The sequence below is a fragment of the Helobdella robusta genome, assembly GCF_000326865.2.
Source record: "Helobdella robusta unplaced genomic scaffold HELROscaffold_27, whole genome shotgun sequence".
In the NCBI taxonomy this organism is placed as follows: domain Eukaryota; kingdom Metazoa; phylum Annelida; class Clitellata; order Rhynchobdellida; family Glossiphoniidae; genus Helobdella; species Helobdella robusta.
The window spans coordinates 1,571,293-1,586,801 of NW_008704392.1; the positions used below are offsets into that span (position 1 = coordinate 1,571,293).

Below are 15,509 nucleotides of genomic sequence, written 5' to 3' on the forward strand. Positions count from 1 at the left end.
AATTGATCGAATTTTCTTTAATATTTCACCCTTTTAAAATCACTTAAAATAATTTTAATAGAAAGTCATTCCTGAGACAATTTCTAGCAGCTATTTAAAATCACCTCAAAATCATTTCGCAAAATCCTTTCGTATAATCCTTTTCAAAATCGCTATAAAACACCACAATTAGCTAACCACATATCATACACATACATACAGTTATGGTAGTGTATTGGATCGCGGAAACACACTAGATCGTGTTAATAAACTTGATCATGGAATTAAACCGGATCACGAAAATACACAGGATTGTGGGAATACATCGGATCATGGGAATACACCGGATCATGAGAATACACCTGATTGTGGAAATACACTGGATAAAAGTGAATTCCATAGTGAAAAACTCGCCAAACATGCTGCCGAAGTTGACACATCAGGGCCCATGTTGAGTTTTCACAGTGTTAAATATACAGTCAGTATGAGGAAATCGTTTTGTCGAAAGGCCGAAAGGAAAGACATTCTACACGGCGTTACGTTGGTTAAGTTATCATGATTTATTATTAATTATTTATTATCTGTTATTAATATTATTGTTTATATATTTTGTTTATATTACTTATTTAATTATTATTATTACTGAACTGTTACCATTCGTTTGCTAATATATATCTGTCGCATTTATTTTTATTGGTTATTATCGTTTGTCGTAATCATCATCATCATCATCACCATCATCACCATTTCCATCAGTATCATTATCATCACCATCCCCACCACCATCCCCACCACCACCATCACCACCACCATCATCATCATCTAGGGATGCACCGGATTCAGGTTTTTCAAATCCGGCCGGGGCCGGACTTGGCCGGATTTAAAATTCAAAAACCGGCCGGGGCCGGAGCCGGATTTTAGTTACCATTTTACATAAGTTAGAAAAAATACTCACATTTACGGTTATCTACATGTTGAACATCAAAAAATAACACCAAGCAAATAGTTATTTAATTAAAATATAGGAATAAGTTGTGTGATACGCCAAATTCTGTACACAAAGATCAGCTTATAATTTATGCATATTTGCATAACCCAAGCTAAAGCACAAAGAAAATTGTCCAGCTCACCGCACAATTATTGATGTTGTAATTATGTGTCATGTATACCTAGCCTAACCTTTCTTAAATTATGTGCTTATGTATCTCTCTCTCTTTCTATATATATATATATATATATATATATATTATGTAGCTATATGATCCGTCATATGCAATTATCAATATATAGTATATACACGTGCACAAGTTCTTTTACACAAAGATCAGCTTATAATTTATGCATAACCCATGTTATAGCATAAAGAAAATTGTCCAGATTACCTCACAATTGGTGATGTTGTTATTATGTGTCATGTATGCCTTTAGCTTAGCCTTAGCCTTTAACTTATTGACATAAAATTAATTGAATTCAATAGAATTTTTTTTTCCATTTATAACATTTTTAAAAGTTGATAGACGCTTAAATCCGGCCCTAAATCCGGCCGGGGCCGGATTCGAGCGGATTTGAAAAAAAAGAGTTCGGCCTCGGGGCCGAACTTCGGTGCATCCCTATCATCATCATCATCAAACCTATCGTCTCAATATAATGTCCGGCCGAAAAATAAAGAGGAGCCCGTTCACTTATTGATGACCTTATCAATAACAATAATAACGAATAATAAGAACAATAATAACAAAAAATAATAATAGTAATAATAATAATATAATAATAATATTGGGGTATGTATATATATATATATATATATATATATATATATATACATATATATATGTACACTAGCAGTGTACGTATATGCGTGCACCTTTATTCATACGCTATTTGTGTGTGCGTTAGTCTTTGTAGTCTTTGGGGTTTCATGAGAAGGTTTGCTAAAGTTGGATTGGGTGTCTTTTTCAATGATGTGAGAAAAATTCCAAAAATAGATTTTAATATGAGAGGTTTAATTAATTATTTTTTAGGTACGTTACGTTTCCGAAAAAAGTTTGAAGAATATCCTTGGAAATCCAAGTGCCTTATGGCTGCAGGTCTGTCGCAGAGAAAATCATTAATCAGTTATCAATTTCTTTCATTGAAATTTTGTAAAACAACCTTTGAAGGCCAACCAAATTAAGTGATGGGCCGAGTCTTTATTGTCTCCTGTCTTCCAAAATAAAAACCTCATTTTAAAAAATCGAATTCAAGTGGATTTTGTAGAACAAACTTTGTGATAGTGCTGAAAAGTCAAAGAAGTAATCGCCAAATTCAACAAAAAAGATTCACCCGTTTTGAAATTCTGAGATGTCCCCAGGCCCTATGTACTCCCACTACATCCTACCTTGATTATTGTATCACAATATTTGTTTCAGTTGTTCCTATTTTAGTAAAAAAGGAAAATTTTTTTGCTACAGAGCGCGGTTATGATTGTGCTGGCCACGTTCATATCTCTTCTGTTCTTTCAATTAGGAACCAATCTTAACGGGGCCATTCAGAACAGGTTGTGAATGAATGAATGAATGAATGAGTGAGTGAGTGAATGAATGAATGAATGAATGAATGAATGAATGAACGTACAAACGAACAAATGAATGAGTTGATGGGTGAATGACATATATCAAATTTAACAGTTCTACAGAAACCAAAAGAAACTAGTATCATGTTTCACTAGTAGGCAAATAATGTTTCTTTAGATATTGCGCTATATAAATACCAATAGATTGACTGATGTTGTGATTGGTGTATTGATTGGTTGATTGAATAAAATATTATGAGTTGTATAATAAATTTGAATTGAACAGAACGGGCGCCTTCTTTTTTATTGTGATGAATCAATTATACGGAAACCTGTCAAGCATTGAGCTATTTATCAAAGATAAGAAAATTTTCATGTAAATAAACCTTTTATTAATTAATTGATTAATTAATTAATTTATTTATCCATCTATCCATTCATTCATTCATCCATTCATTTATCGATCCATCCATTCCTTCATCAATTCATTCCTTTTTTTCATTAATTTCTCTATCCATTCATTCATTCGTTCATTCGTTCGTTCATTCGTTCGTTCGTTCGTTTGTTCATTCATTCATTCATTCATTCATTCATTCATTCATTCATTCATTCATTCATTCATTCATTCATTCATTCATTCATTCATTCATTCATTCATTCATTCATTCATTCATTCACTCATTCATTCATTCATTCATCTATCCACAAAATGTCAAATGACTCAAGCACTCGAACAAATTTCAATCAATCAATCAATTAGTTTGTAAAACGTTGTTTCCGCGATGTTCAACAGCGCTCCTCAGTGAATTATGCAAACAGATGGGTCTTGAGATCCGCTCTGAATTTCGTAAGTGACGGAGAAGTAGTCAGAGAAGGATGTAGAGAGTTCCAGAGAAAAGGGTCAGAAAAAGCAAATGCAGATTTAGCAAAAAAGTGTTTAACACGAGTTAAGAAGAAGCGAGAACAAGAAGACGATCGTAAACCGGGGCGTTTAGGTTCAATTAATATATTTGATAACTACTTAGGAAATAATTTAGATTGAGACTTATACATTAATGTGCAAATTTTTATATTATTCTATATCTAATAGGTAGCCAGTGCAAAAGAACTAGATATGGAGATATATGAGAAAAGAAAGGGGCACGAGCAACTAGACGAGCAGCAGAGTTAAAAGCTTTACTTAAAGGATAGAGTGTAGAACTAGGAGACCATAGTAGAGCGAGTTACAATAATCAATCCTAGATAAGACTAAGGAAGTAACACGAAGGAGAAGAGTAGGATTGTCAAGAAAAGGCTAAAGTTTTTTCATTCTAAGATAAAGCTAGACTTCGAAAGTTATGACATACATCAAGAGTTTTTAGAATCAGGTAAGATAATAGAAGGAATAGTAATAGAGCGTTTAGATTTATTAAAACAAATAAATTCAAATTTTGAAGGATTAAGTTTAAGACACATAGTCAGACTAAGCGATAATTGAAGAAAGACATAGAGATAGCTTATGAAGAACACTATTGAGATTAGACGGAGGAAAAGAAGTATAAATATAAGAATCATCAGCATATAGTTGACTAGTGAAAGAAAAATTATTAATAATACTAGGTAGAAGTAAAGAGTATAAATAGAAGAGGGCCAGGGATAGAATTTCAACACAACTTTTAAAAAAATAATAAACTCGTTAAATGTTAAATATAACTTTTAAAAATAATAAATTTAGTAATAGTATAATAATAATAATAATAATAATAATAGTATAATTTAATAATTATAATAAATTGATGCTAACATAGACACGAAAGTTCTGGCGGTTTTTACAGAGTCTCATCGTACTTCGTCTCAAAATACATGTGTGATCTCATTCCGATGCGAATCATCCCACTGACGTTTCTAAGCTTCATCACCTACTTTATAATTGGTGATCATTAATTTAAAAAAAATACTTGTCTGTCAATCATTTCAAGTTAATGTAATTAATGTAAAAACTTTACTTTGTAATTCAAGTAAAGTCTTTTTGCGTAAATGTTGACGACCGATATTTAATTATTATTATATTATATGTATATCTATTATTATTTATTGTTATTGTAATTTGGAAATTTGAGAAATAATTTATATAATGTTGTTTGATGGTTAGGTTACCTGGCACCATTCAAATGATAATAATGATAATAACAACTGATTTCTATTGTTTAGTTTCCTAATTTTACTTTTAAACTATCAATAAATTTAATAATTTCACTATCGAAATCAGCTTTTCAACTTGACCTGCAAAAATTCTTATGTTTCTATTTAACGCTGTGCCTGCTAGCCAATGCCTCATCGTCCATTGCATCTGCCGTCAGTTCGACCTTCAACACATTCTCAATCTCTTTTAACGTAATAACGTTTACTGCTATATTCATGTAGGTCTGCTTGTTCATTTTTGACGTACATCTTACATCTAAAATTACCTATTTACTAAGAATTACAATCATTTACTTGGTGTTAACTACTAAAGCAAAAATACCATTGCCAACTTTTATATACTTCGGTTTATCAACTGACCAACGTACTAACCAACTATTATAAATAAGATTGGTTACGATAATTGCATGTTGATGTTGTGAGCGTTGATTTACGTGTATTCACAAACGCGCCGTGTGTGTGTGTGTGTGTTTGTTGCAATACCTCTGAAAGAATTATGTCAAAAATATATTCATAATATGATGAAAAAATATTTTTAAAAGGTTTTTGGAGGTTTTTTGCTGAATCTTACCACAGTACCAATCTGGCTAGGCTGGATGCAGTATGTCAGTATCGTAAGATACTCATTGAATGTCAGTTCAGTATAATTATTGTTGCTCTCTTGATTTTTTATGTAATAAGTATTTCAGTATTAAGTAAGAAATACGTAGTGTGTGTTTGTTTGTTTGTTTGTGCGTGTGTGCGTGTGTTAGTGTTGTTGATGCTACATTAACAAACTAATAATTATGAAAACTATTGATCAATTTTTTTGAATGACGTCATTTTATCCTATGACTTTTATTTTCTTAACCAGGCGTTGTTTATTAACGAGTTGAAAGATCTAGTCCTGTATAAAAACAGCACAAAGTTGATATATTTCTACCAGAATTTATTTGATTTACTTCTTAATTAAACAGAATAAATAAATTTATTTATTGTTTTTAAATAGTTTTACTAAAATAAATGAAACTCAGTTACGCCACTAACGACATCTGTATAGCGCTAGGTCATTTTTTTTTATTTTTTTTTTAGTATCATAATTCAAGTAGAACCATATAAAATTAGTATGTTCATTCCAATAAAAGCTATTTTCATATGAATTTATTAAGTGTTCACTGCTCTCAAAGTTATCTCATTTCAGGTATACAGAGATAGGCAGGAAGCATCTTATCTCACAAGGTATCTCGCACGAAACGGCATGGGATTTCTGGCACAACGAAATGATAATTTTCATAATAACCATACACATGGTAGTGTTAGCTTACGTTCATTTGGTTAGAACTTCACATTTGAAATAAGATTGTTCATGGTTGTTTGTTTGTTTGTTTATTTATTATTTTCATTCTTTGTTCTTGTTAGTTTCATACTGTCGTTTTGTTGAGAATTTTAAAAATAAAATAAATTTTTGGAGGTATGGAATAAATGTGGTCCTATATAACGATTCGTTGGTGTTTTGCTAGTAATTGAAATTAAGTTTGAGAACATCTTAGAATCAGATACATTCTAATAAAACAAGACATCAAAATTTTTCAAAATCTTCAAACGGGCTAATCTTCACGGGTCACATTCTACGGGCCAACATTATACTTATTGGTTTTTGTTATCAAATAAACCAACAAACAAATAAACGAATAGACGAGCAGAGAAACAAACAAACTAACTAAGAAATTAACAAAGATTGAGTATTTAAGAATAAGCAATGTACTTAAAAGTTTGTTAAGTTAGCGATGCTTCATCATAGTTTTTTTTTATTAATACATACATGTTTATTACTTCATATTTTTAGCTGACATGTTGATATCGAAGCGCAGACAAAATTTTGACAATAAATTTTCGCTGATAAAATTAAAAAATCGATAAATTTTTTCAACTTTTACGTTCATCTGTTGTTACATGACTTATGACGTTAAGCTGTGTAAAATTTTAATGTGTATGTGTTTCTTTGTGTATGTGTTTCTTTGTGTATGTGTTTCTTTGTGTATGTGTTTGTTTGTGTATTTATGTGCGTGCGTGTGTGTATTTGTGTGTGTAGGTGTACATAAGCGTAGTTTGCTTGCCTGTCATATGTGCGTGTAAGTTCGTGTTTGAATGAATGGATGGATGTTGGTCGAGTCAGGCGAATATGTGCGTTTTGTTAGATGTAAAGAATGAGTTGGTCTATTTGAAATAAATTCGTCATTTAGTGTTCTACTAAATTAATTTATATTATTATTGAATATTTAAGTTGAATTTTCCAAAAGCTTTTTTTACAAATTTATCGTTTGGCCATGGATGAAACATTTGAAAGGTATTTTGAAGAGAAAATTAGTATCTTAATTTTGAATATTCGTAAAAATGTTTGTATTTTTATTTTTAAAAACAAAAATTTTGCAATTATATATAGTTCTAGAGTCTTTATAATTATGATTTGGTCAAAATGATGATATTAAAGTTTGAAGCTATCACATCATATCGCATACATTTTGGCAAACGTCGTTAATAAACAATACTTCATTAATACTTCAATAATTCATACTAAAATATATGTTATATATTAACATTTTTTTTTACAAATAAATAAATATAACAGCTTTTTTAATAATTGTAAACTCGAAATTTTTAAACACTCGAAAAAGCTAACGAACCATTGATCAACTTGGAAGAATCATAGATCAAAATCGCCGAGTTATCGTTGAATAAGACAATTAACTGACAAAATTCGACAAATAATCGACAAATAATCGTCAAATTATAGCTAAATATCATTAAACTTTATAACATTTTCCACATATTTCTTGCAAAAACAGTGAGAAAAGAGTCCTCTATCCCGTCTTATCCAACAACGAATCATCCAACAACCAGAACATTACTAATACCGGTTCCCAATTGAGCTTCCACGACATTAATTACAAAGTTAATATTGAGAAGTCTCTATGCAAGAAGACTGAAGTTAAACAAATTCTCTATGAAATCACGTTAGTCGCTCGATACAAATTTTGATGGACGTGAATAAACATTGCTCAACTTTGGTAAAAAGTGATAATATTTTGAAACTATAAATGGTCCATTTATAACATTATTGCGTTATTCTTACAATAATATTAAAATCGAGTTGATAAGTCTAATGAATCTATTGGTTTGTTATTTGTCTGGAAGTAATATTTGTAATGTTTTCGTATTTCACAGATTTATAATTGTTGTACATTGTTTTGTATTCTAATGTTTCGATAATATGATTGCTAAAGTATTAAAAGAGAGTCTTGTTTCATTCCACATAAAAATTTATATACTGGTAACAGTTTTTATCGCGAGGAAATGAACTTAAGTTAAATATTTGCAGAGGTATCTTCAAGCCAGGTATGAATGCAATCATGGGACCATCTGGATCTGGAAAATCAACGTTGGTAATTTTAATTCATCAATAGTGATGGTTAAGGTGAGGTTTCAAGAGATTTCAGTCTGTCATTCACAAGATATGTGTGTGTGCGTGTGTGTGTGTGTGCGTGTGTGCGTGCAAATTCTAAAAAAATGATTTTGAAACTATAAATGGTTCATTTATAACATTATTACGCTTTTTTCACAATAATTCAATCAAAATTTAAATAAACAAAGAGCAATTTTAAAGTTAATTTGCCGTTTTTTTCTCCCTCCAAGGCTTTTAAAAATATTAGCCGGAAGAGTTAATCGCGAGAGTGTAGAGGGCTGCGTGTTGGTTGACGGCATGAACCAGCCATCCAATTTCAGGTGCATGGCTGGCTTTGTTGCGCAGGTCTGTTGGCAACATTTTTAAGTAATTTTGAAAAAAATTTGTCATATAAAACCGAAACTTGCTTGCCATGCCATCATCGTAGTCGGATTTCACGTTTAGAATACTAGAAATGTGATAAAAATATGATTATGTAGACTAATTAATATTATACAACAAGCAAATGATGAGAAATTTGTTGTTGATGTTGTTGCATCATAATTCAATCGAAATATAGTGGATCCAATGTATTAAAAGTTGAATTAATCTAACTTTGATTATAAAATTAAAACGATTGACATGCTAATTTTCAACTTTGAACGCTTACAAGGATTCCGAAGTTTGTATCCTTATGAATATCCTTATGTATCCTTACAACCTTAACTAAAATTTAAAATATCGATTATTTTATTAAATCCTTTTATCTTAAGGGTATGAAAACATATAAAAATATTTAATTTTAGCATTGAAGTATTCTAAAAATTGAAAATCAAGGACGGGACAGTGGTTGGTACGTTAACTGTCCGCGAAAACCTGATGTTCTCCGCTAATTTGAGACTGCCAAAAAGTTTCAGCGGCAAGGAGAAAAATAAAAAAGTTGACGAAATCATTTATGAGTTGGGGCTGACTTTGTGTGCCGATTCAAGGGTATGGATATATTAACCATTAGGGCCGGATTTACAGGTGGGAATGGGAACGCCCTGGTGAAGTGAACGTCTTCCTCTCTACTCTTATCTTATGTAGACGGAGACCTCTAACTATTTTATTTATTTTCATATTTCAGCATCCGCATTGCAAATAGCAATGAAAATTATTTTCTTTTTTCATTCTTACTCAAAATTTTTCATGCATTGTAAATTTTAACAACTAGAAAATGTGTATTTCAATTACGAAGTTGTATAATCGTTCAAGGTGATGCCTTTTTTGGGGAGAACCGGGCCAAAACCCTACCTACTCTACCTTAAATCCGGTCCAGTTTATTGCTACGACATTGTTCTCAAGAATTTTTAAAATGAATTTTGTGAAACTATTCCTACAAAAAACAGATTGGTGCTAACTGGTTAAGAGGCATATCGGGAGGTGAGAGGAAGAGAACGAACATAGGCATGGAGTTGGTCATCTCTCCTAAGGTTCTCTTCCTAGATGAGCCAACAACTGGCCTCGATTCGAGTACTGCCTTCGCTGTTATGTCTCTACTAAATAAGTTCGTGTTGTAGAAATCTTTGAAAAATTTCGTGTAATAAGTATTTTTATTTGTTTACTTAACTTAACCTTGTAGGCGGTTACACACATGTTGCATCTAAATACTGTTGCAGTTCTTACTGATAAGTGGATCTGAAAACCTTTACTTCCTTCACTCAAAAAACATTTTTTTAGCATTTCTTAAACAAAATATACATTTCTAAATTGAAAATTAAGATTAAACTGTTTTTCATTTAAAAAAATAACATTTTTAAAATAATTTTTTCCATGAAATCATTTGCAAGGATATCGAAGAATGGGCGAACGATAATCTTCTCGATCCACCAACCCCGATACAAAATCTTCAAACTGTTTGATGGCATACTGTTGTTGGGAGCTGGTAGGACCATCTACCATGGACCCGCAAATAAAACACTCCAGTACTTCAATTCTATCGGTAGGTTCAACACCCGGTATTATTTTTCAAAAAAATTTAGAAAATTAATCAAAAAAATTTAATAAATGAGTATTTTTATCTTAATAACTTAGCAAGTAACTTATTAATTTGTAATAATAACTCTTGTAAGTACTTTTCAAAAATGTTCCAAAAATTTTACAGAACGAGTAGTTAAATTTTTGTAATTTAAAGTAATTTTTGATTTGAAGTACTTTGTTATCTCTGTAATTTTTTAAGGTTACGTGTGTGACGAACATGAAAATCCTTCCAACTTCTTTCTTGATATCGTCAACGGCGATTCCACTGCTATTCAAGCTTTATTCAGTAAATTTTCAATCACATAATTTCAATTTGTTTATAGTTTTAATAAAAATTCTGGCTAAATATTTTCAATTATTTGATTTTGAATCGCATATAATCAGCGTTAAAATGTTGGTTGATAAAATTTCCAGATAGAAATGGCAATAAGAATGGTAGTAGTAACGCTAATGATCCAAGCAAGCCTCTAGTTCTAACTTTGGCCGAGAACTTTTCCAACAGTCCATATGGAAAAAAGTACATATAAAATTGTAAAACAAAATTTTAAATTAAATTTTGTCTAATTTTTTTTTGGATTTCGGTTACCTTTTTAAATTGAAATTTATAAAAATATTATCAACTTTGACTGAAACAGAATGAAACAAGAGGCGAGCAAGGTATACGAATCTTACTACTCGAGAAAAACGAACGGCTCTAGAATGAAACATCCAGACATCTTGTACGCAACTTCATTTCTGACGCAGGTCTCAATTTGATTGGTTAACATTTAAAAAAAATTTACTATGTGGTTCATTAAATTTAATTAGATAATGTCTCGAATCAGTAGAGAATGTGAACGTACAATTTTGAGTAGCCTGTACTTGATACTTATACTATTTATACTTAAGGATGAATAAATCTCTTTCATGTCGCCAAATGCTGCTGATCTTCTTCTATTTTGTTCAAACGAAAAACTCGCGTTTAGGTTTAGGTATCTGATTCTTTTCAAACTATTTTCAAAAAAATTCAAAAGCCCATGTATTTCCAACGTTGTTTCTGTTTCGCAATCTAAAGCACTATTCTTGCGAATCTACCACTTCATACGTACATAACTGTTACAAATATTTAAAAAAATATTTTCAAAGATAAAATATTTTTTAATTATTCAAAAACATTTCTAATGTTGATAAACGTTATCGTTAGTTTCGTTACGTTTCTCAAAGAACAATCCAGAACATCATAAGAAACCCTTCAGCTATGTTGCTACAGGTTAGTTTAATACGAATAGACATCAATTTTTTTAAATAATAAATTTTATTTAGTACTTTTTTTATGTAAAGTATTCATTTTAGAAAGCAAAATGATAGTGTAGCGGTCAGGGTGTCTGTCATGCTGCTGTAGTAACTCTGTGTGGCTGGATTCAAAAGCAAACATATCCGCGCACACCCATGCAATGTGTGTGTGTGTGTGTGTGTGTGTGTGTGTGTGTGCGTGTGCGTGAAGCAATGCAACGATTCACTCGTATTGTTGATATTTTTGAGAAGTTTAATGACGTATGATAAAATTAATTTGTGGAATGATCAAAGTTTTCTTTCCCAAATAGGTTACAATTATGTTCTTTTTTGGTCTGTTTGTTGGCATTCTTTTTTTCCAGCTGGGGCATAATTTTAAAGGAGCTATTCAGAACAGGTATGTAATTAGTTATTTTTATTTAAATGTGCTTTAAATAGATCCGAATACTAATAGTAATTTTATTGTTTATAATAATAATTTATAAAGTGGATTATTTAATTTATTTATATTTAAATTTTTAAATATTTTTTTCAAATTTTCAGAACGGGCGCGTTGTTTTTCATCACTCTGAATCAAATATTTTCAAATTTGTCCAGCGTCGGACTGTTCGCATTGGAGAGAAAAATTTTTATGTAGGTTCTTTATTTTTTAGATTATCTTTCTTCCGACATCTTCCTTAAAAATCTCAAACTACAAACACATCAAGTTAATTTAACACATCAAGTTAATTTGAACTTTAACCTTTGCTTGACCTTCTTGGTCACGGCGCAGCGACACAATATCCAGAGTTTTTATCATTAAGCTATCTCAGCTACTTTCTGGCCAGTAGCTTAGCCAAAAATTTTTGTAGACTTAGAATTTGTGAGAAAAAAATCATTGCAAACAACCCGTGTTATTTGGGAAAATTTAAAAAATGTAACTGTTGTTAAAAACTGAAACTATTTACATAGAGTTAATGTTAAGTTCAATCATAATTCCAACAAAATTATTTTTTGTAGAGGGGGCTTCAACCTTAAAGCCCCCTCTTGGCTACCCACGGCCTCTGATTCGTCTTTGTAGCAAAAAGAACTGCTACATTTAATAATTCAAATTAATATGTATATTAATAATAATTTAAATTAATAATTTAATTCATTTTAATTTTTCATATTTCTCAAAATGATTTGCTTCAGACATGAAAGCGTCGGTGGATTCTACAGAATTTCTGCCTACTTTTTCTCCAAGTACCTCTGCGATCTCGTTCCAATGAGGATCGTCCCGCTAATATTTTTTAGTGTCACCGTTTATTACATGATAGGTTTGACGAAAATTTTATTTAATTTTTATAAATAAATATTTCAATTGATTACTTTCTAAACACTTTTATTTTAGCCTTAGAAGCTTACGAAATTTACAAACTATTTAGAGGATTTCATATTTGAAATGTGTCATTCATTATGTTTTTTATATTTGTTTTGTTGATTTAGGCTGAAAAATCGATAATTGTTTTGTGATTAAAAATCTTTCAACCAAAAACAGTATCGCAATCTTATTAATTGTAACTATTATTTATCAAGTATGCAATCAATAATCAATCAATCAATCGATCAATCGATCGATCGATCGATCGATCGATTGACCGACCGACCGACCGACCGACCAACCAAACCAACCAACCAACCAACCGACCAACCGACCAACCAACTAAACCAACCAACCAATCAATTAAATCAATCAATCAGCCAACCAACCGATCAATCAATTAATTTTTTTTGAATTTCAAAAAGGATTTCAGCTAGAAATTTATAAATTTCTACTATTCTTCTTAATCCTTGGCGTTTCAACGACGTCTGGAGCCACAATCGGCTTCGCAGTCAGTTCATCGCTGGAATCATATTCATCAGCCCACCTGTGTTTGCTCACGATTTTTGTTTGTATGGAGGTAAGGAGAGAGTATATGTACTTGGAAATATTGTGTGTGTGCTGCGTTTTGTTTGTTTGTGTGCGTGTATATAAGTGTAGTGTGTGAGTGTGTGTGTGTGTTTGTATAAGTATTTTTGAGTTTTCTATTAATAAATTGTTAATAATCTATGAAAATTGATAACTAAATGATAGGTCTTTGGAGGTTTCCTGTTAAATCTGACGACGATGTCAGAATGGCTGAGCTGGTTGCAGTACCTGAGTTTGATCAGATACACACTCAAAGTGGGGATTCATTTGTTGTGTGTATGCGTGCGTATGTGCGTACGTGTGTGCGTTTGTGTTTTTGCGTAGACTTCAAATATTATAAATTTGGTTTTGCTAGGCGTTGTCTATTAACGAAATGAAAGATTTGGTTTTGTACAGGAACGGAACGGAGTAAGTTGTCTTCACTTTTGAATTTTAACCAACAAACCTCTTTTCAAAATATAAAACAATTATAATGATACATTAATAATAAAAATAATTATAACTAAAATTATAGTTTAACAGCCATAAACACCTACAACACAGGTTAATAGGTGAAGGAAGGCACTACTTAGAAGCGCAAGGCATAGCGTACAAAACTGTGTGGGATTTTTGGCAAAATATTATGGCAATGGTCGTAATCGGTGTCGGTATGGTATTTGTCGGTTATATTCAACTGGCTAGGAACTCGAGAATTAAATAACGTCACTTATCATGACTTTTTGGACCTTTTTATCTGATCTGAGTTTTAAATTGTAATTAATTTTTTTAGTTTTAATTGCCTTGATAATTTCATTCATGAATATAGTTTAATTTTTCAATTTGGTGGTTAAACAAATAAATATTATGACTAGAGAATGTTTCTTATTCACATTTACAAGTATTCTATGCACTACTCTGCGTTTGTCGTTAACATGTATTACTGGAGAACCTCAAAGAGAGAATTACTAAAACAAACAACCTAACACGGTATACAAACGGAAATGATTGCTGGTTGGCTGGTTGAATGTGTAATATAAACTCATCAAAATTTGTGATTATTCCAGACTGTAAAACTGTAAATGTAAATACGGTAAACTATTTCTTAATGTAAATGCAAACATAGTAAAGAAGAAGAAAGAATACACACACACACAAACACACACACAACACATTAACTACACGAATTTAACGCAAAAAAGTTTCGAAGCGTCAACATTTTCGATAGCATGTCACTCTCACCAATATAACATATGTCGCTAAAGTTTATGGAAAAAATTTAAATTAATTTATGAAAATTATTGTTTTTTTATTAATTTAATTTTTTTTGGAATGAAATGACGAAACAAATGATTCTCATCCGTAAATCAATTTATCGGACTCTGTTTATTTTACCAGAAAAAAATATTTTTCTAATAATTTTCAGATTTATGGAAAAATTTAGTGTGTATGTGTGTGAGAGAGAGATTGTGGGGTGTGTGTGTGTGTGAGAGAGAGAGAGAGATTGTATGGTGTGTGTATGTAGACATACTTTCACATTCACACACCTTATATTCTCAATTTCATATTTTATCAATAAACAATTTTTTCATTTCCTCTCTGTTTCTCTCTTTTTTCTGTCTCTTTCTGTGTTTCTCAATGTCTTTCTCTCTCCCTGCCTCTCTCCCTCTCTCTCTCTCTCTCTCTCTCTCTCTCTCTCTCTCTCTCTCCTCTCTCTACATGAATCATTAACATTAAATGAACATGCTATATGGTAAATGTCATAGAAAGAGAGTATGGTAGAAGTCGTAATGGCAGCATATGTTCCGACTAAACAAATTTTCATTTGAAATTTAGAAACAAGAGAAATTGATGAATTTACTGCCAGATTTTATTGCTGACAGGGTTGTAGCGTAAAGTTTAGAGCCATGAGTAAACTAGGAAGGTAAGTTGGATTCAAATTTTTTCATACCTTGTCTCATTACACGCACAGAATTATTTATGATTTATAAAAAATTTTTCTAAATAACTCGTTTTTTGTCTCGTTATCAAAATTTGATATGATTATGACATATTTAGTTTTGCCTTTGGTTTAAAATTTGAAAAGCATAGTGTTTAGTTTGGCTACCGTTTATAAGAACATTAAGATATAATATTATTACATATATATAAGATAAAATATTATTATGATGATTTTATTT

At 31.1% G+C, this 15,509-nt stretch overlaps 1 protein-coding gene across 1 annotated transcript; it reads left to right on the forward strand.

The window, feature by feature from the left end:
• Positions 1 to 7,576: 7,576 nt before the first annotated feature.
• Positions 7,577 to 13,677, forward strand: HELRODRAFT_80591 (hypothetical protein; the record flags this gene model as incomplete). Its single annotated transcript, XM_009020299.1, has 15 exons — positions 7,577 to 7,704; positions 8,070 to 8,129; positions 8,384 to 8,498; positions 8,970 to 9,122; positions 9,521 to 9,678; positions 9,962 to 10,113; positions 10,351 to 10,437; positions 10,566 to 10,668; positions 10,787 to 10,895; positions 11,335 to 11,400; positions 11,735 to 11,820; positions 11,967 to 12,056; positions 12,597 to 12,721; positions 13,191 to 13,345; positions 13,519 to 13,677. Coding segments are annotated over 15 exons (1,746 nt in total), but the record flags the coding sequence as incomplete, so codon positions are not given.
• Between the last annotated feature and the right edge of the window lie 1,832 nt (positions 13,678 to 15,509).